General features: G+C 44.7%; 1 protein-coding gene across 3 annotated transcripts in view; it reads left to right on the top strand.

Moving 5' to 3' along the window:
- Positions 1–20,443, top strand: part of RIMS2 (regulating synaptic membrane exocytosis 2) — an 899,878-nt gene that overhangs the window by 719,289 nt on the left and 160,146 nt on the right. For all 3 annotated transcript variants that reach the window (XM_090040478.1, XM_090040481.1, XM_090040479.1), the window contains one exon: positions 7,062–7,162. In XM_090040478.1, the coding sequence (XP_089896604.1) occupies positions 7,062–7,162 (101 nt within the window). The remainder of the gene's footprint in view (positions 1–7,061; positions 7,163–20,443) is intronic.

Consider the following 20,443-nt stretch of genomic DNA (forward strand, 5'->3'; position numbering starts at 1 on the left):
TCTTTTCAAAACTATTTTTATCTAATTTATTTTTTGAGTTTTTTCTAAGTTTTGTACTCAAATTTTGAAAATATTTCTTCTTATGAAATACAATGAGCTGTCTTTATTTTTGACATATAGGGACTCAGCCATCTCACATTTCCCTCCTGCAGGACATATATCAAAATGGCTGTCAATTCTCACTGATTGGTTTGCATTAGCTCAGGTTCAAAAATATGGGTGAGCGTAAGTAGGAATTGTAGAATTCTATTTTACTTATAAATAAGATTTTAAGGTCTTGGAGGATGCAATTAAAAATTCAGACAGGGTTCTTTGGATAGATGTGATATCTTTTATTAGACTAACTAATTAGTTGGAAAAATTGTTCTTTGCAAGCTTTTGGGCACAAACACCCTTCTTCAGGCAGAGGGAGAGTTTGCTGGTGTAATGTGTGCTCTCCTGCGTAGAATAAAAGCCAATATGCAAAATGCAGGTCTGTGAAAATGCAAATGCATGGCAGTGAGGATCAGGGGGAATGGGGAACAGTAAGTGTGAGACAAGTAGGTGGTGGAGGGCTGGAGGTAGAAATGGATCCAGACCATGTCAGGATGAGAAATGTAAAACTGCCAATATATCTCCACTACCCTCACAATAATTACACCCCACAACAGAACCATCACTATTCCTGGACCTTATACCTGCACCTCCAGAAATGTAATATATCCCATCCATTGCACTAAATGCCCTGATGGAAAATATGTAGGAGAAAACAAACAACAACTGCATACCAGAATTAATGCACTCCAGAAATCTATCAAACATAAAACTACCCAATTACCTGTGGCGGCACATTTCTCACAAAACAACCATTCTCTCGCCAATCTCTAAATTCTAATCCTCAAAGGGAATTTACAAAACACTTTTGTAAACAAGCCTATGAACTTCACTTCATAAATCTACTGGATACATAAAATCATGGACTCAATATAGACATTGGATTTATGGCACATTATGACCTGCCTGCTATCTGATAACCCCAGGTAACCTGTCTGCATTTTACCAGCTATACTCTATCACCAGTTCAACATTCCCCTTTTACCCTCCCCACGCCAGCTACCTGCCCCATATCTATTGTTTGCCATTCCCTCTGATCCTCATTGCCATGCATTTGCATTTTTACAGACCTGCATTTTGCATATTGGCTTCTATTCTAGCCAGGAGAGCACACATTACACTAGCAAACTCTCCCTCTGCCTGAAGAAGGGTGTGTGCCCAAAAGTTTGCAAAAAACAATTTTTCTAACTATTTAGTTGGTCTAATAAAGAGATATCACATCTACCCAAAAAACCTTGTCTACTCATGTCCTTAGACCAACATGGCTACAACCAACAACTGTAAAACAATTCAAAATTCAGTAATTCAAGAGAGGAGGAGGGGGATAGAATTTATTAAAAATCTAGGTCTGCATAGATCTTTCTACAACAAACCAAGAGTATACCACATAGTAAAACAACTGTGCCTAAATTGATTTAAACATTAATAGTAATTGAAACAAAATCTTTTTATGTGTATTTATATTGATAATCTTGCTTATCCAAGTAATTCAGGAATAATATTAACTCCTGCTTAACCATGTAAAGCATATTAGTTTGAAGTCAGATATGTAGAAGGTAGAGCAGGGTGGCACGTTGGACTGCCTGGTTCAGAGAGGCATGAGTTTTTGTAGGCAACAACATCCTTCATTAGATATATTATCCTCAGCACAAATGCTGTGTTCCTTATCAGATAATATTACATTCTGACAGTATTGGAAAGATAGGAAAAATTAGAACTGCAACAAAACATCTGCTTTTACTTTTTACAAGATTGTAGGTAAAAATATATATTCTTGAAAATATGTGAAGATTTTTTCTAATATATTTCCACTTCTTGCAGTTTTCTCAATTTTTCATAACACAATGTCCAAATTATGGACTTTTTCAAATTTGACTAGGGTTAATTATTTCATAGTACAAGCTTACAGGGATCAAATTCATCATTTGTCCCTTTCTTTTTGATGAAAATCCATTTTTTAAAATTAAAAATGGCAGAAAATCTGTAAAATATCCTAATTTTAATGGAAATATGGGTTGTTGTTCTTTTTAACCAGGAGTACTAATATTATTTTCATTTCCGTTTAAGGAAACTGCTATAATATTTATGCTACTGAAAAAAGAAAAAATATTACAATTCACTTTAAATTGTCTGTGAGGTTATATTTATCTGTATTGCTCCACAGATCATAAAAGAGCAGTGAATAGGTACTTTGCCTTTCAAAGGTTACCAAGCAATTCAGCCACATTTCAACCTTTTTATCAAAGCACTTGCATCTACTATTTCAAATAAAGAAATAGCATTATTATTGAACAGAGAAAATTAATCACTATCAAAGAACTTTAAATTTAATTGAAAGTTACAAAAGAATAATTGTGACCCGTTGGTATCTGCCAACTATTGCCTCAGATATATAAAATGTTTTATTTAAAATGGGTGTGATACATTTGATTTATCTTACAGGCTTTTTCACCTGCTGCTTTTTTCTTAAAACTCCATTTTATGGGTAATTAATTTTTCCCATTGACATTGAATTCCCCAGGGTTAGGATTTCTGGTGAATTCATAGATTCATAGAAAAGGAGGGCTGGAAGGGACCTCAGGGGGTCATCCTGTGCTGGAGGCAGGATAATTCATCCCATACATCCCTTATCTAACCTATTCCTAAACCTATACAATCAGACTTGTTTTGAGGTAATTTAAAGGAAAGCAGAGGTCAGGAAGGTGTGCTGCTGATAGTACATAAAGTTTTCGTCTTTACTCTGTACCAGGGGTCAGCAACCCCAGGCACACATGCCGAGCATGCCATGTGAGGTCAGTTTGCTTGGCACACCACCGCCAGCTGAGGCTCTAAGCAGCTGCTGCTAGCCACGGAACCTGGGCTGCTCCCAGCAGATGGCTGGGGGCTGCAAGCCCTGCTGCAAGCAGACCAGGGTCCGTGAGCCAACTGCAGCCGGGAGGCTGCTAACAGCTGCTCTGGGCTCCGGCATGTCGGCACTCTGGCACCTTCCAAGGTAGACATTGTGGTTTTTTTCCAGCACTGTAGCCAAAAAACGTTGCCTACCCCTACTCTACACCTATTACCTCCATCTTCATATTTTCTAGCTGAAAGAGACAGGTTTTATACTCTGAGATCCTGGTTTTCTCTGATAAAAAAAATCTCAAATTCTCTGATAAAAATGCAAATTATCAGGTAAAAACCTCAAAGTCCATGATTAAAATGAAATGCCACTATATATGTATATAGATATCAATTGAACAGAACGTTTTATAGATATATTTAAATTTTAAAGCATTTTGGAAGCCTACCAGTGCCTCAGTAACTGTAATAAAATAAATTCTAAATACCTATACATTTTGGTATTTGATTTTGGGGTTTTTATCATGGTAAATCAGAGCTCTGCCTGCCCCCTTCACTTGCAGAATTTAAGTCTAGGCCCCTCACTCCCAAGTCAACCCTCCCAGCCCTGCTGGTGCCCATCATTCCCACACCATAGTCCCCTGGCTCTGCTGGCATCTATCATTCCCCACAATAGCTCCCCAGCCCTCCTAGTGCCTCTCACTCCCCCCCACAACCCCCTGGAGCTGCTGGTGCCCCTCACTCCCCACCCACACACCCCCAAGCCCTTCTGGTGCCCCTTGCCCCCTATCCACAGGCCCCTGCCCCCCCGACCCCCCAGCGCCACTGGAGAGGGCCCCTAGTGTCCAGGGCTACAGGGCCAGGGACCTGGGTTTGCAGCCTCCTCCCCACACAGCAGTGCCCAAGCCCCAGCTGCCACCCATGGGAGATGGCAGCTGCTGCAGTGAAGTGGAGCATGGAGCCCAGCTCCCCCTCCCCTGCAGGCAGCATAGCTAGAGCAGAGCCCATAATGTGGATGGGTGCAGGCTGCATGCTGTGGGCTTGGGTGAGGAGGGGCTGGCTTCCCATCACTGCATGCATTCCTGGGGGGGGTGGGGAGGACCCATTCCCCCCAGATCTGTGGGGGGGGTGGGCTGCCCACTGCAGGCCTGGGGTCTCTGTCTTGCCTCCTCCAGGGCCTCTTCAGCCCAGCAGGTGGGACCCAGCATGGCAAAGCAGGGCTGGGTAGCAAAGCTCATTGCCACTGTGAGCTCTGTGCCACCCTGACGACATGTCCCCTGCAGTGTGGAACTCAAAGCATCAGTGAGCTTCCCAGCCTGGCCCTGCTCTGCCCTGCTGCCCTGGGTCCTGCCTGCTGGGTTGCAGAGGCCCTTGGGGAGGACAGCAGGGCAGGGAGCCCGAGCCCACAATGGCTGGCCCACCCTGCCCTGCACACAGGTCTGCAGGGCTCAGGTCCCCCATGCCCCCCAGGGAGAATGCGCAGTGGCAGGAAGCTGGCCCCACCCCTCCTACCCTCTGGATGAGCTCATGGCCCTGTCCCGGGCCCTGTCCCGCTCCCCACCATACATTCCAGCCTCAGGCCCCAAGCCCCATGCATTACCCAGCTGGGCAGCAGGTTACAAGGGTGGGTGGTCAAGAATAGGATGGGTTTCAACACAGACAAGTGCAAGGTGATGCACCTGGGGAGGAACAACCGGCACCATACCTACAGGTTAGGGGACTCCCCTGTTGTCAGCATGGAGGTGGAAAAGGATCTTGGAGTCATCATTGACTCCAAGATGAACATGGGCCGGCAGTGTGGGGAGGCAGTTAGGAAGGCCAACCGCACCTTGTCATGCATCCACAGATGCATCTTGAGCAGGTCCAAAGAGGTGATCCTCCCCCTCTATGCGGCACTGGTCAGGCCACAGTTGGAGTATTGTGTCCAGTTCTGGGCGCCTCACTTCAAGAGGGATGTGGACAACATGGGGAGGGTCCAGAGGACGGCCACTTGCATGATCGGGGACAGCAGGGCAGGCCCTATGAGGAGAGGCTACGGGACCTGAACCTGTTCAGCCTCCACAAGAGAAGGCTGAGGGGGATCTTGTGGCCTGTTATAAACTAGTTGGGGGGGATCAGCAGGCATTGGGGGAGTCCCTGTTCCCCTGAGCACTGCCAGGAGTGACCAGGAATAACGGTCAGAAGCTGGCAGAGGGTAGGTTTAGGTTAGATATCAAGAAGCGCTACTTCACAGTCAGGGCAGCTAGGATCTGGAACCAACTTCCAAGAGAAGTGGTGCAGGCTCCTACCCTGGGGGGTTTTAAGAGGAGGTTAGATGAACATCTTGCTGGGGTCGTTTGACCCCGGTACTCTTTTCTGCCCAGGTAGGGGGTCGGACTATATGATCTGCTCGGGTCCCTTCTAACCCTAGATACTATGAAACTAGCTGTGGCCGACTCCCTCCTTTCCGCTCTATGGGGGCCTCAATCCCCCCGCCCCACTACCATACTTACCTGGGGGAGCTGCTGGCCAGGTTGTCTGATGGCCATGTGCATATACATTTATGTGGTGCCTGCTGCCTAACCACCCTCCTTCCATTCCCCTTGCAGGCTGGAACTCTGCCAGCTTACAGAGAGCTCTTTGCAAATGTGCAAAATCTGTGTGTTTTTCCTTTAAAACAAGAATTCCATGTTTTTCTTGGGTAAAGGGGGATATCCACATTTTTCTTCATTTCTTATGGGAAATGGAAAACCCGGATCCCTATTAATAATTAACATACATCTTTTGTAGTAAGTAGTGCTATCACCAGAACTGACTCTCAAGGATATCCTAAGCCCCATACAGAGGCCACGCACAAGGCTTTATTTTACAGTTAATTCACCCATAGAACCGATGCTTAGGATTTAAATAAGATATTAATTATAGGGTATGTAAAATTAAGCTTCTAATTCCAGAAATAATGGCCAGATTTTCAATAGCACTAAGTAAATAGCAGGTTCAATTTACAAATTAAAAAATTTCATTGAAAATCTTTTGTGTTCTTCAAAAAAAAATGTAGTATCCTAGAAAGGTTAATCAACACAACTATTAGCCACAAAACCTTATGAAAAATGAATATTGTTGATTATGTTGCTTCAGATAGAAACTTGGCATTCATTAGTCCCCTCTATTCATTTACATTGGTGGTCTATTGATATCAATGGATTTATATGAAACTAAATTGATTTATACTAAACTAAATGGGAGGAGGATCAGGCCTTCTGGCTAAACAATGTGAGCATATTTTTTCTTTGGTGATAGCCCCTTTTTGGTCAGATATTTGCTCACAATATTATTCTGAGACCATTAACTTCTCATTTTCACTTGCACCTCTCCATCTACTTTGGTACTTTCTTTTGTTATTATTTCATTAAAGTAGAGTGTGATGTTGCAGTGCAGATTGACTGAAGAGGGATGCTTCCTGGGGGATAAAACTAGGACCTGTTTTACAGAGACTAATCATGTGTTTGGTCTCTTTTGATCCAGGAAGGTAAATCATGAAATCATTCTTGAAACTAAATGTCACTGCAGAGTGATACAGTAAAACCACTGTGCAATTCTTCAAAATGTATATTAAAATGTATTTATTATAAAATTGTGGTAAATGAAAAACATTACAGCCAATTAGAGTATATCTAGTCAATCTTATTTACTGATAGCAGCTTCAGTCCTATTAGTTGATATAAACTGAATATCACCATAAAAGGCTGTATCCGTTTGCCTTCACATTAGTATTGATTTTTTTTAAAGAAAAGTTTTTATTTTTTCCTTTTTTTGGTAACAGTAATAACCTGGTGAAAACATTCTACTCCATTTACATTCTTTCTTCATATGAGAATTATTTTAATTTGCATTGTGTAGATAATAAAATATTTATTAAAATAGTGTTAGAATAATAAAATATACTACTAATTTCCTGCAGTTATGGCTTTTCTCTCATTTTTTCCACAAAATTATAATTTTGAAGAGAGTTTAATGTATACAGAAGTACATACACAATAATTAAAATAAGATTGTATCTCTTCCATTAGAAATTTCATACACTATGTTTTAATCTCAGGACTGAAAAACAGGTGTGTTTATTTTATTTACTTATTCTGTTTACTTGACAGGTGGAATGGATGCAGAAGAGAGAAATCGCCAAATGAAAATGAGCAAGTACAAACAGGTAGCAGGATCAGACTCCAGGCTGGAGCAAGATTATCATACCAAGGCAAGGGAGATTTTTTTTTTTGAAAAGCATAAAGATACGATAATCCAACACATTGCTACTCTTCTAAATAGCCATAAACCAAGCTGTGAATCTTGTATAGGAATTTTATTATTTTACTAAGAGGTTATTACATGTTTCTTCTAAATCATTGAAAGAGATGCAAAAATATGTAAAGTTTTATAACATGGAACATAAATCTAAATAATGCTACAACTAACAAAAACATAATAATAACTTGTGTTTAAGAAATAGGAGTTAACTGATGAAAGGCAGTGTTCATTGACTTCAAAAAGTGAAAAATTGGCTATAAAAATTTCTGGTGGAATAGATATAAGAGTCAAGATAATAAAAGATAAAAAGGAAGTAACAGAAAGATTCTAGAATTATAACTCAGTATAAAAAGTACTAAAACTTATGCCTGACTTTCATACTGAAGAGCTAGCAGTTGCATCAGCTACTCCAATTGATATTTAAAGTTATATTGGCCTTCTGAAGAAGACGCAGACATCAGAATTTTTAATTTGTCTAGTGAAGTTTAGCTACTCGAAAGATATGTTTACCCACCATATCAGTAAACAAGACTCCAACTTAATTGTAACAATTTGCCAAAAAATAGTTGTTTTCATGGTAGTAGGTTATACATTTATTGTCTAAAATTTCCTGTTACTGGAAACTGGGTAGTCACATACCATGTATTATTTAAATTTAAAATATTTTCATTCTTTTAAATTCCATTATAGGAAAAAATATTTAGTGTCTTCTGTAAGACTTCATTAAGTTCGGAGTTCTAGGGTAAGACTATGAGAAAAACAGACCTCTGACAAATGAAAGCTTGCAGAGGAAAATAATTTTGTTGTAGACATATATGTTAATGAAGACTGACAAAAATAAGGTGTTTGGAATGTGAAAGCAAAGAAACCACCAATTTTAGGCAGTATTATTAGCTCTATAGTTAATTTTGGTTAATTTAGTAACTTGTTTTCTAGTAATGTGATTCCTAATGGTGAAAAATACATATTGTGAGAGAAATAAATGCCTTGTGAGTAGTAAAAAGAATTAGAATTAAGTGAAACAACAAGAAAACTACATTGTTACATGTAGAAAATTTAATCCAGTTTATTTGCTGCATAGCATAGCATATAGATTCATGGATTCATGGATATAGGGTTCGAAGGGACCTTGCAGATCTTCTAGTCTGACCCCCTGCCCTGGGCAGGAAAGAAAACTGGGCTCAAATGACCCCAGCTAGGTAATCGTCAAACCTTCTCTTAAAGACCCCCAAGGTAGAAGCCAGCACCACTTCCCTTGGCAGTTGGTTCCAGATCCAAGCCTCCCTGACTGTGAAGTAGTGCCTTCTGATGTTTAATCTGAACCTACTGTCTGACAACTTATGCCCGTTATTCCTTGTTACTCCGGGAGGCGCTCAGGGGAACAAGGTCTCTCCCATTCCCCACTGGTCCCCTCTAGTAAGTTTATAGATGGCCACCAGGTCCCCTCTCAGCCTTCTCTTGTCAAGGCTGAACAGGTTAAGGTCCTGTAGCCTCTCCTCGTAGGGTCTGCTCTGCTGTCCCTGGATCACGCGAGTGGCTCTCCTTTGGACCCTCTCAATATTGTCTACTTCTCTCCTGAAGTGCAGCATCCAGAACTGGACACAGTACTCCAACTGTGGCCTGACCAGTGTCACATGGAGGGGTAGGATCACCTCCTTGGCCCTGCTTGTGATGCATCTGTGGATGCACAACAAGGTGCAGTTAGCCCTACTGACTGTGTCCTCGCATTGGTGGCCCATGTTCATCTTGGAATCGATAATGACTCCAAGATCTCTTTGTGCCACTGTGCTTTTCAGAAGAATTCCCCATCCTATAGGTATGCTGCTGGTTTTTACTGCCCAAGTGCAGCACCCTACACTTGTCAGTATTGAATCCCATCCTCTTCTCATTTGCCCACCCCTGTAACCTGTCCTGGCCCAACTGTATCCTGTCCCTCCCTTCTAGCATGCCCACCTCACCCCAAATCTTGGTGTCCGCAAATTTAAACGGGGTGTTTTTCACCTCCTCGTGCAAGTTGCTAATAAAGAAATTGAACAGTGCGGGCCCAGGGACCGAGCCCTGGAGGACTCCATTGTTCACATCCCTCCAGGTCAAATATGACCCATTCACCCCCACTCTCTGATTGCGGCCCCTCAGCCAATTTGCTATCCATCTCACTGTGTACGCATCAATGCCATAGTCGCCTAGCTTTTTAATGAGAATGGGGTGGGAGACAGTGTCAAAGGCCTTTCTGAAGTCCAGAAAGACTACGTCCACCGCAACACCTACGTCCAATGATTTTGCAACCTGATCATAGAAGACAATTAGGTTGGTCTGACAGGACCTGTCCCTAATGAAACCGTGCTAGTTGCCCCTGAGCATCATCCCCGCTGCTGGTCCTTCACAGATGTGCTCCTTGATAATCTTCTCAAAGAGCTTCCCCAGGATTGAAGTAAGATTAACGGGCCTATAGTTGCCCAGGTCCTCCCTCCTCCCTTTTTTGAAGATGGGGACCACATTGGCCCTCTTCCAGTCATCCTGCACCTAGCCAGAGCACCATGAGAGAGCACCTGGCCAGAGCACCACCATATAATATCCATGGCCTTGTAATAACACGTAGAAGAGGTTTGGGTTCTAATATATTTTTATGTGGAGTTACATGGAAACATAATTTCTAAATTTCTATACTATGGCTACTTTTGAAAGGCACTATGGGGTTTTTTTTACATGGATGGATTTAGAACTGTAATTGCACTTTTCCATAAGAACCACTATGATCCTATGCAGTTTAGAAGTACAGTGAATGCACAGAATCTATCTACAGTTTATTCAGACAATTCTCCTGCTTAGTAGCTGAATGTCATCATTAGTCACATTAGGTGCATCTACACAAGACACTTTATTGCAGAGTTGACTAATTAGCACTGAAGTAAAACGTCACCATCTACATGTGTGCCTCTATTAGGCTGGGGTAGACTAATTAATTCCACTGTAGAAAGTACTGCTCAACACAAGTAGCATCCTTTGTTGGAGTTATTTATTCTGCCATAATACACGTGTAGACAGTGACCGGACCTGTGTGGGGCACAAGCTAGCCCCACACAGTAGCACACTCATGCCCCAGCCAGCCACTCCACAGCATGTTGAGCTAGTTGGGAGCAGCCTCAGGCTGGCAAGCTGGCCCCTGTGTCCCCTGCCAACTAGGTCTGCACCACCCTGGTTCAATGTGCTGTGGTCCTGGGTACACACGTAAATGCTGTGCCTGGGAGCAATAAACTCCAGTGTGAACTGCACCAGAGTTTATTGTTTTGCATTTATATCATGTGTAGATGTACTCATTGTGTAGTTCCTCACTTCAAAAGACAGCACTGAAACTACTTGAGGAGTAATAAGAATTTTGCAAAGAAAACTCAATATATCTTAATTTCAAAGAAGCCTTCCTTCCCTCTGCCTCTTTCTTCTCTCGTTCACATTCAGTTCCTTCTGCCTTACTCTCTGCTACGTGCCCATGTATATGAGTTTGTTTTCATAATTCTCCTTTTAGGCTACATAAAGGTTTTGGGGGAAGTCAGATCACATTAAAAATGGCCACCTGATCTAACTTAGTTTGGCCATGTGCAGACCCTGCCCTGAGGGAGCAGGCAGAAGTGCAGCTCCCCACTGTAATTGAGAAAGCTTTGCAGGAAGCATTCTGAGTTACAATGATGACCCATACCAAACAGAAGTTCACTGTTGCTCCAGTGGGGGGGGAATCTTATTGCTGGTTGCCAGTCTGCAGCTGGTTTCCCCTAAAAATGGCCCCTCCTCCCTGCAAGGCCACACAGTTTTCAGAATGGGAGGAGGGAAATGAAGCAGAGGTTTCCCAGCCAGTACTGGCAGGTGGAATGGGTGAATTAGCCTCCTCCCCTCACCCATCTTGGTGGAACTCCATTGTACCCTCCCCACGCTCCAGTTAGGGCTGAAAACCCCTGGACTGAACTTCTTCTGTTCCCTTTCCCCACTCCCATTCTGAGAACAGTGGCAGGCAAGCAAACAGAAGATGCCCTGTTTTGAAACATTTTCATCTGACTCCTCATGTAATGAGGGGTCAGATTTTCACTCAATCAGCCATTTTTGAAGCTGTCTGCAGATGTGCAATTGTATTTGATCACAGCTGTAAACTGTTTTCTGTGTGGCCAGATCCAGTGAAAATTGTCACTCTTGTCTGTGCTCTTGGATACCTAGTCAGGTGAATCTAAGTGCAAACTGTGCAGAAGTCCAGGAAGTTTAGATTAGTCCAAAAATGGCCAGCCTGATCTAAGTTAATTGTACCCCAGAGGTAGTCTCACGTAAATCAGGTCTGGAAAGACCTATCTAACTGAACTTCTATACAGTTTCCAGGATAGCCCCAGGGCTGGGAAAGCTTAGTTGCTCACCCCATCTCCACAGCTGTGCTTTTCCTACACCCACCTGGCACTGAACTATTCTTAGCTCTGTGGCCCTTCCCCCTATCCCCTGTAGACCAGCCAGTCCCCCACTCTCCTGCCATATCCCTTCCTGCAAGCCTCTCCCAGTGCCAGTTTTACCAGAATTTACTGATGCTAGGAGCTGAAGAAGCAAGTCAGGGTCGGGGGAGGGATGAGCAGTATTGGGGGCCTTGAGCTAGGGGACCTTGTTTGTCTTGGAATGCGGGTGGGTCTAAGGGCTAAAAATAGCCCCTGGTCCTGGGGTAGGTGAGAACCTACCCTGCATTCTCCCAAGCCTCTCTGTGGACCTCACTAGCCCCCCTGCTCCCACCAAAACCTCCTTGACCCCACCAATGCCCCAAGGACTCAGTTGGTTGCCCAATTCCCCAAGTCCCCCCCATGGACCCCACTTGCCTACCTGATCCCCCCTGCAGAACCCATTTCCTCCCCCAATCCCCCCCACAAATTCTACTTGCCTTCCAATCCCTCAAACCCCCTATGAACCCAACTAGTCCTCTAATTCCTCCAACCCCTCCACAGATCCTTTTTACCTTTGATCCCCTCATCCCACCCGTAGACCCTGCTAGCATGCCTGATACCTCCCTGAGGACCCAGCTTGGCTCCGCGATCCTCCCAATCCCCTCCACCCACAGACCCCATTTACCCACCCAGTCTCCCGCACAGACTGCACTTGCCCCTCAATCCTTCCAAGCCCCTTTCCCACTATCTGTAGTGGGAAGGAGGCTTCTCCTAAGCCCGCTTCCCATTAGCTCCCCCATCCTGATTTTCCTTATATTCTTAGATTGGGTGGTCATTTAAAACTCAATCTGACCTCCCCCTAACTTACTCAAAAGTCTGCATGTACCCTTATATTAGAATCATAGAATCATAGAAGTAGGGTTGGAAGGGACCTTATAGATCTTCAAGTCCAACCCCCTGCTTGGGCACGAGAAAAAACTGGGCTCAAATGATCCCAGCTAGGTAGGCATCAAGCCTCTTCTTAAAGACCCCAGGGTAGAAGCCAGCACCACTTCCCTTGGAAGTTGGTTCCAGATCCTAGCCACCCTAACTGTGAAGTAGTTCTTACGGATGTCTAATCTAAACCTACTCTCCAACAACTTATGGCCATTATTCCTTGTTATGCCAGGGGGCGCTAGGGGAAACAAGGTCTCTCCCAAACCCTTCTGGTCCCCCCTAGTGAGTTTATAGGTGGTGCCAGGTCTCCCCTCAGCCTTCTCTTGTGAAGGCTGAACAGGTTTAGGTCCCACAGTCTTTCAATGTAGGGTCTGCCCTGTAGTCCCTGGATCATGAGGGTGGCCCTTCTCTGGACCCTCCCCATGTTGTCCACATCTCTCCTGAAGTGGGGCGCACAGAACTGGACACAGTACTCCAGCTGTGGCCTGACCAGTGTTGCATAGAGGGGGAGGATCACCTCCTTGGCCCTGCTAGAGATGCACCTGTGAATGCATGACAAAGTGTGGTTAGCCCTTCCAGCCGTGACCTCACATTGTTAGCCCATGTTCATCTTGGAGTCAGTAATGACTGCAAGAACCCTTTTTGCCTCCGTGCTCTTAAGAAGGGAGTTTCCCATCTTATAAGTGTGCTACTGGTTTCTACTGCCTAAGTGCAGCACCCTGTACTTGTCAGAGTTGAAGCGCATCCTGTTTTTGCTAGCCCACCCCTGTAACCTATCCAAGTCTTCCTGCAGTCTTTCCCTCCCTATTAGCGTGCTCACCTCACCCCAAATTTTGGTATCATCAGCAAATTTAAACAGGGTGCTCTTCACCCCATTGTCCAAATTGCTGATAAAGAGATTGAACAGTGAGGGCCCAAGGACCGAGCCCTGGGGGACTCCGCTGCCCATTTCTCCCCAGGTCAAATATGACCCATCCACCACCACCCTCTGAGTGTGACCCTTCAGCCAATCTGCAATCCAACTGACTGTGTAGGCATCAATGCCACAGTCGCCCAATTTTTTAATGAGGATGGGGTAGGAGACGGTGTCAAAGGCCTTGCTGAAGTCCAGAAAGACTACATCCACGGCAACACCTGCATCCAAGGCTTTTGTGACCTGATCATAAAAGGCAATCAGGTTGGTCTGACATGATCTGCCCCTAATGAAACGGTGCTGGTTGCCCTTGAGCATCATCTCTGAGGCTGGCCCATCGCAGATGTGCTCCTTGATGATCTTCTCAAAGAGTTTCTCTAGGATTGAGGTGAGACTGATGGGCCTATAGTTGCCCAGGTCCTCCCTCCTCCCTTTTTTAAAGATGGGGACCACATTGGCTACCTTCCAGTCATCTGGCACCTGGCCCGAGCACCATGAGCGCTCGTAAAGCCGTGCCAAGGGCCCTGCAATAAACCCTGCTAGCTCCCTCAACACCCTGGGGTGGAGAGCATCTGGACCCACTGATTTGAACACTTCCAGCCTCTCCAGAAGCTCTCTAACCTGGTCCTCCCCAACCTGAGGTCTGGAGGCGTTCCCCTCCAGTCCGTCTTGCATCATGGTGGGGAAGTCCCGGTCCTGCCCAAGAAAACAGAGGTGAAGAATTGGTTAAAGAGGTCTGCTTTCTCCTCTGGCGCAACCACCAGCTTGCCCAGAGGATCTCACAGGGGCCCCACATTTCCCAGTGCTTTCTTCATCCTCCCTATATATTTGACAAAGGACTTTTTGTTATCTTTGATTTTGGATGCAAGTCCTAGCTCTATGTCCACCTTAGCTTTCCTGACAGCCCCCCTACAGGCCCGAGCAGAGAAGGTATACTCCTCTTTGGAGATAGCACCTCCCTTCCACTGGGTGTACACCGCCTTTTTGACAGTCAGGCATTCCCGGACGCCCTTGGTGAGCCAGGGGGGCTTTTGGGCACTCCTGCCCCCCTTGCTTTTTGATGGTCACCCCTTGGGCCCTGAGTATCGTCTCCTTAAGGAATGACCACTCATCTTGGGCACTGAGTTCCCCAGCTCTTGAGAACCCCAGTGCCTCTCCCACTAATCTCCTCAACTAGTTGAAGTTGGCCCTCTTGAAGTCTAGGGCTACTGCTTTGCTGCTGGCCCTTGACACCCTGCGCTGGATGGTAAATTCCAGCAAGCGATGATTGCTATCACCCAGGTGGTCAAGGACCCTTACCAGGTTGTCGCCTGTGGCCAGGACGAGATCCAACAGGGCATTTCCTCTGGTGGGACTGTGCACTTCCTGAATTAAGTGGAGGTCCTTTATCTCAGCCAGGAACCTCCTGGAATGGTCCGACCTGGCTGACTGTTCCTCCCAGCAGATGTCCGGGTAATTGAAGTCACCCATGAGAACTACATCCCTTGCCTTAAGTGCCTCTGCAAGTTGGCCTGAAAATTTCCAGTCCAGCTCCTTCCCTTGGTTGGGGGGTCTGTAGTAGACCCCCACCATTAAATCCCTCTCCCCACAGCCCCCTTGTATCTTGACCCAGAGCACTTCAGCTTGCCCCTCCTCTGATCCCATTTTGCTGGCAGAGGATATGTATTGCTCCTTGACATAGAGCGCCACACCCCCGCCTTTCCTTCCTTCTCTATCACACCTTTAAAGCCTATAGCCCCTAATGCTAACTGCCCAGTTGTGGGATGAATCCCACCAAGTTTCTGTTAACCCTATTATGTCTGGGTCTGAACTGCCTATTCTGAGGGCAAGTTCCTCCTGCTTATTCCCCATACTACAAGCATTGGTATATAGGCATTTAAGGCCCTGACTAGCTGCATGTGTCACCCCCCAATTTGGGAGACTGTTTGGACCCCTGTTTCTTACCTGGGCACTCCTAGCATTTGTTACGTGTCTTGCTCAGGTGGTGTCTCCTCAACTTCCTGCGGCCCCCTTCCCCGGTGATGCTAGTTTAAAGCTCACCGTACGAGATCAGCCAACCTGGAAGAGAAGATGTGCTTGCCTTTAGGATAGAGGTGAAGCCCATCCTACCCCAGCAAGCCCCCCACCCGAAAGCATGGGTCATTATGAAAGAACCCAAGGCCTGCCTGGTGGCACCAACTGCGTAAACACTGGTTGACCTCACCAATGCAGGCCTTGTGTCACAGTCTCCGCCTACTCACTGGAAGAAGAGAGGAGAATACCATCTGTGGCCTCATCTCCTTAAGCCCAGAGCCTTGAAATCCTTCATAATGTGGTCAGGGTTGCCCCTGACCACGTCATTCGTCCCCACATGGATGACAACCATATTGGGATGAAAAGTCTGATATGGAATTGATAGTGTTGGAATGATGATGTTAGGTGATATGGACCTTATTTTAAACGATAATACTTTCCTAATTACATAAGTCATATCCAGAAATGTATAGGATATATTACTTCCCTGCAAGTGTTAACATTCCAATATTTAAAATAGAATGATTTCCCATACCAGATAGTTCAGGAAAAGTCATACACTCAAAATGATCTCTGAGTATGCAATAATATAAACTCATAGAATGATCTAATAATATAATTTTTATTATTATAAGATCTAATAATATAATTTTATACTTATATACTTGTAAGTATATAATACGAATGGATCTGTTTTGTCTTGGCTTAAAGTGGCCAGTGGTATCTCTCAGGGGTCTGTGCTAGGACCAGTGCTTTTCAACATCTTTATCAATAATTTGTATGTGGGAGATAAAAGCTCGCTGGTGAAATTCACGGATTACACCAAGTTACAGGGCATTCTGGCCACGCCAGAAGACAGGCTGCTAATACAGGTAGACCTGGACATGCTAGAGAATTGGGCAGACTGGACCCAGATGAAGTTTCACACTTCCAAGTGTAAGGTGCTCCGTCTGGGGGCAAATAACCCTCAACATACATACGGGCTCAGAGGTGACAGCCTGACCTGCACCATGGCTGAAAGGGACCTGGGGTAATGACCACTGTATAAACATGAACTGTTAGTGCAATGCAGTGGCCAGCAGGGCAAACAACATGCTGGCGTGCATTGCCCAATGCACCTCATGTAAAACTAAGGAAGTGATACTCTCATTGTACTCAGCCCTGGTGAGACTGCAGTTGGAGTACTGCATCCAGTTCTGGGTGCCGCACTTCACTAAGCATGTGGAAAAACTTGAGAGGGTCTAGAAAAGAGCCACCCCTATGATCAAGGACTTGCAAGGCAAGCCATATGAGGAAAGGCTGAGGGACCTGGGCCTCTTTAGCGTAAAGAAGCGAAGGTTGAGAGGGGGACTTGGTAGTGGCTTACTGCTATATCAGAGGAGTGCATCAGGACCATGGTCAATATCTGTTCACTAGGGCACCCCTGGGGAAGACCAGGACCGATGGATATAAACTCCTGGAAGGCCGCTTCAGGCTTAATACAAGGAAAAACTTCTTCATGGTCAGGGTGTCCAAACTGTGGAACGAACTCCCTCCAGAGGTGGTGCAGTCACCTACCCTGGAGGTTTTCAAGAGGAGACTGGACAGTCACCTTGTTGGGGTCTCTTGACCCCAATTGTCTTCCTGCCTAGAGCAGCGGGGCTAGACCCAATGATCTGCAGGCTCTTCTAGCGCCTAACAATCTATGAATATATGATTCTATTAATCTTATAAGATCTAATAATATAATTTTGAGAGTGTTCTATATTCTCTTCCTAAGTATTATCATTTAACTAACAAAAACTCTTGGTTCAGTTTTTCTTAGTTAAATGATAATATTACATGGAGACAAAATAAATGTTATTGATTAACTGGTTTCTATCAACCATCTTTTATACTAGTGATTTGATGTGGATAAACTCATGGTCTGTGCATAGAACAGGTGTCTGATCTTCAGTCTAGCACAAGTGAGAGGTGAAGTGATGTCTTATCTTAGAGCATCTCTAACTAAGCCGTGGAGGACGTGCAAGTACAGTGTAACCTGCTATATCTCCATTTTGCTTCTTTCTTTTGTTGGAAATTACCATCAAGAGATTCCCTCATAACAGCTGTGAGGTGAGAAAAATAACCAATTAATTGCTATGGAACTACAAGTTATAACAACATAAATAGGACAGTGGGAAAAGTCATACTGAACCTGACCATTGGCCCATACTGTCCTGTCCTGTCTATGCAAAGTTCAGTATAAAATTATTCTAAGAAAGATATAAAACCTCCATCATTGACAATTATACAATATTTAACAAGTATGTAGAGAAAGGGGTTTTTTTCCTAACGCAGTGGCTCTTAGTAGTTTGCTGAAGATTGAAGTTGACTTTTTAATATATGTAACCCTGGGCACGATGCCACCTGTGCTCTCACCTGAATAATGGGATCCTGAAGTACCCAGTAGGTGGTGGTCCTGCTCAGCTCCCTGGGTAGCTGCTGCAGGGTCCCCAAGAAGAGAGCCTTTCCTTACAATCAAAACAACCTTGCAGACCATTATAAAATTATTTTAATTATTTACAAGATAACATATAACTAATACAATAAAGCAAAAAATGTTACACAACATAACCCAGTGATGGTGCCCCTCCCCAGTGCCTTCTCACTTACAGAGAGAACCATAGTAGTCTCAAGCAGTCTCTCCCAAGTCCTGTGTCCCCCTCCTGTCCTATGCTAACCCACTCCAGACAGGGGCTTGTAGGAGGGCTTCTCAGACTCGGAGTCTCCTGACAGGCAGATCCTCTTTTGTGCTTACTCCGGCAGGGCTGCAAGTGGGACAAGAGGAAGAAAGGATACACTGTTTTTCTTTCTGGTGTAGCTGCTAGCTGCCACCTCTGCAGGACTCTGATAGGGGCTGTCTGAGGAACGGCCATGGCAAGGTCCTTTTCCTGGCCTTCAGCCTGTCTTTTACCCGCTCTCCTCTTGTTGTTCTCCTCCGCTGGAAAAACTGCTCTTCCCTTTTAAACAAGCCCTCTCAGCCAATCTCTGGCTAGGACTCTTTCTGGGCTTTTGCTAAAGTTCCTCTCATTCAAACCCCTGCGGGGGCTACATCATTCCTCCCACTTAAAAGAGGGCTGCCTCCAAAGCAGCTTCACTTACCATCAAGGCAAACGATGTCCCTACTGGGACAAACTTTTTGTCTCTTCACACTCTGTCCCTCTGAAGGGCAGCCCTTCCTATCCCTTCAGGGGAGTACAATTTTAATGCTGCTATATATATATTTCTTTTAACTGGTGTAACTGGATATTTATTATTCATATACGTGTCTAATCCTTTTTAGAATCTGGCCTGAGGAACCTAGGAATCCAGCCTATGGGGGTTCCCCATGTATTAGGAAATTTGGCAGCAGAGGAGCAGTGGTATCCCCTCCTCACTGCCAAAATGATAGAATAATAGAAAATTAAGGTTGAAAGAGGGATCTCAGGAGGTCTTCTAGTCCAATCCCCTGCTCAAAGCAGGACCATCCCAAGCCCCATGCAGTGAGTCAGAGCCAAGGCATGCCCCTTGCATGGTTTGATCTTGCCAGGGCCATCCCCCCTTCCTCTTGTCAGCTGCTTTGGGGCTGCCTTACTCCCACTTCCCCTCCCCCACCCCATCCAGGCCATGACCCTTTCCTCTGCCTGGCCAAGTTGTGGCCAGGCCACATGCCCCACAGCTTGGGGCGGGGCATGCCCCCTTTCCTTGTATGGGAAGGGGGAATGGCCAGGTTGGGGGTGGGCCATACTCCTTCCCTTGCATAACTGGTTTGAGGCTGGGCTACATCCCCTTTCCCCTGCAGGTCCAGGGCATGCCTCCTTTCCCCCCACCCAGCCAAGCTGGGGCTGGGCCATGCCTCCTAAATTGTGACCTTAGCTCACCCCCAGTTGTGAGCTTGGCCCACCCACACTGGATGAAAAGGTTGAGTGCCACTGATCTAACCTGCTTTTGAAAACTTCCAAGGATGGAGATTCCACAGTTTCTCCAGGTAGTCTGTTCTAATGCTTGACTACGTCTTAATCAGAAAGTTCCTCCTAATCTCCAACCTACATTTTCCCTGCTACAGTTTGAGGCCATTATTCTTAGTCCTGTTTCCTGTGGCCATCTCCATTCTCTCTGTAATCACACTTCAGTTATTTGAAGATTATTATCAAATCCCCCATCAGGCTTCTCTTCTCCAGATGAAATAACCATAAAGTTTTACCTAGAAACAGGACTGTATTATTTTGAGGCGGTAGAGGAGATATATAGAGAAGAGAGAAAGGCCAAGAAAAGAGCCTCAGGGCATTGTATAATAAAAAAAAAGTAATGGGAATAGCAAGCTTTGTTATTATTGAGAAAGAAATAGTAAGATTCACATTAAAACTAAATAATGGAGGAAACATGGTTTACTTTCATGGAACTTAAGAAACCCAGTGATCAGTCACCTTAAAAGTACAATTAGGTCCAATAATAACAAAAAAGAATAATCGTAAGTGGAGGCAAGTAGTAAAAATAATACACTGTTTCAAAAAAGGATGGTCTAAGTATCATGAAATAGTTAAAAGCCAAGCTTTTGGGAACTGTATCCTCCAAGAGGGATCAGAAGAGAAAAGAGTACTTTCTTCAGAATCTTGTGTGAAAGACATATTGGTGATTAGATGGTAAGTGACCAAGGGTGAAATTATGGTGATTAGTTTCATTTTGTATTGTTTTGCTTTTTGTCTTAAAATAGGGGGAAGTGTGGTCTGTAGATGAACGTAGATCTTTAGTTATGTGTAACTGCACTGGATGTAGTATTATTTAGCATTAATGAAGTAAAGTATAAGAGTAGTGAGGCAAGTAGCAAAGACTGGGATTCTAGTGGGTCCAATGAAGCAACTGTGGTATAATCTATAGGATAGCAAATTTACATGAGAAAGGGGATATACTGAAAGATGTAAAAGGTCTTTTACAGCTCTGCTTTCTATAATTTTTACTGAAAATG

This window comes from Crocodylus siamensis, chromosome 3 (genome assembly GCF_052110815.1).
Source record: "Crocodylus siamensis isolate JL-2025a chromosome 3, ASM5211081v1, whole genome shotgun sequence".
NCBI classification, from domain to species: domain Eukaryota; kingdom Metazoa; phylum Chordata; order Crocodylia; family Crocodylidae; genus Crocodylus; species Crocodylus siamensis.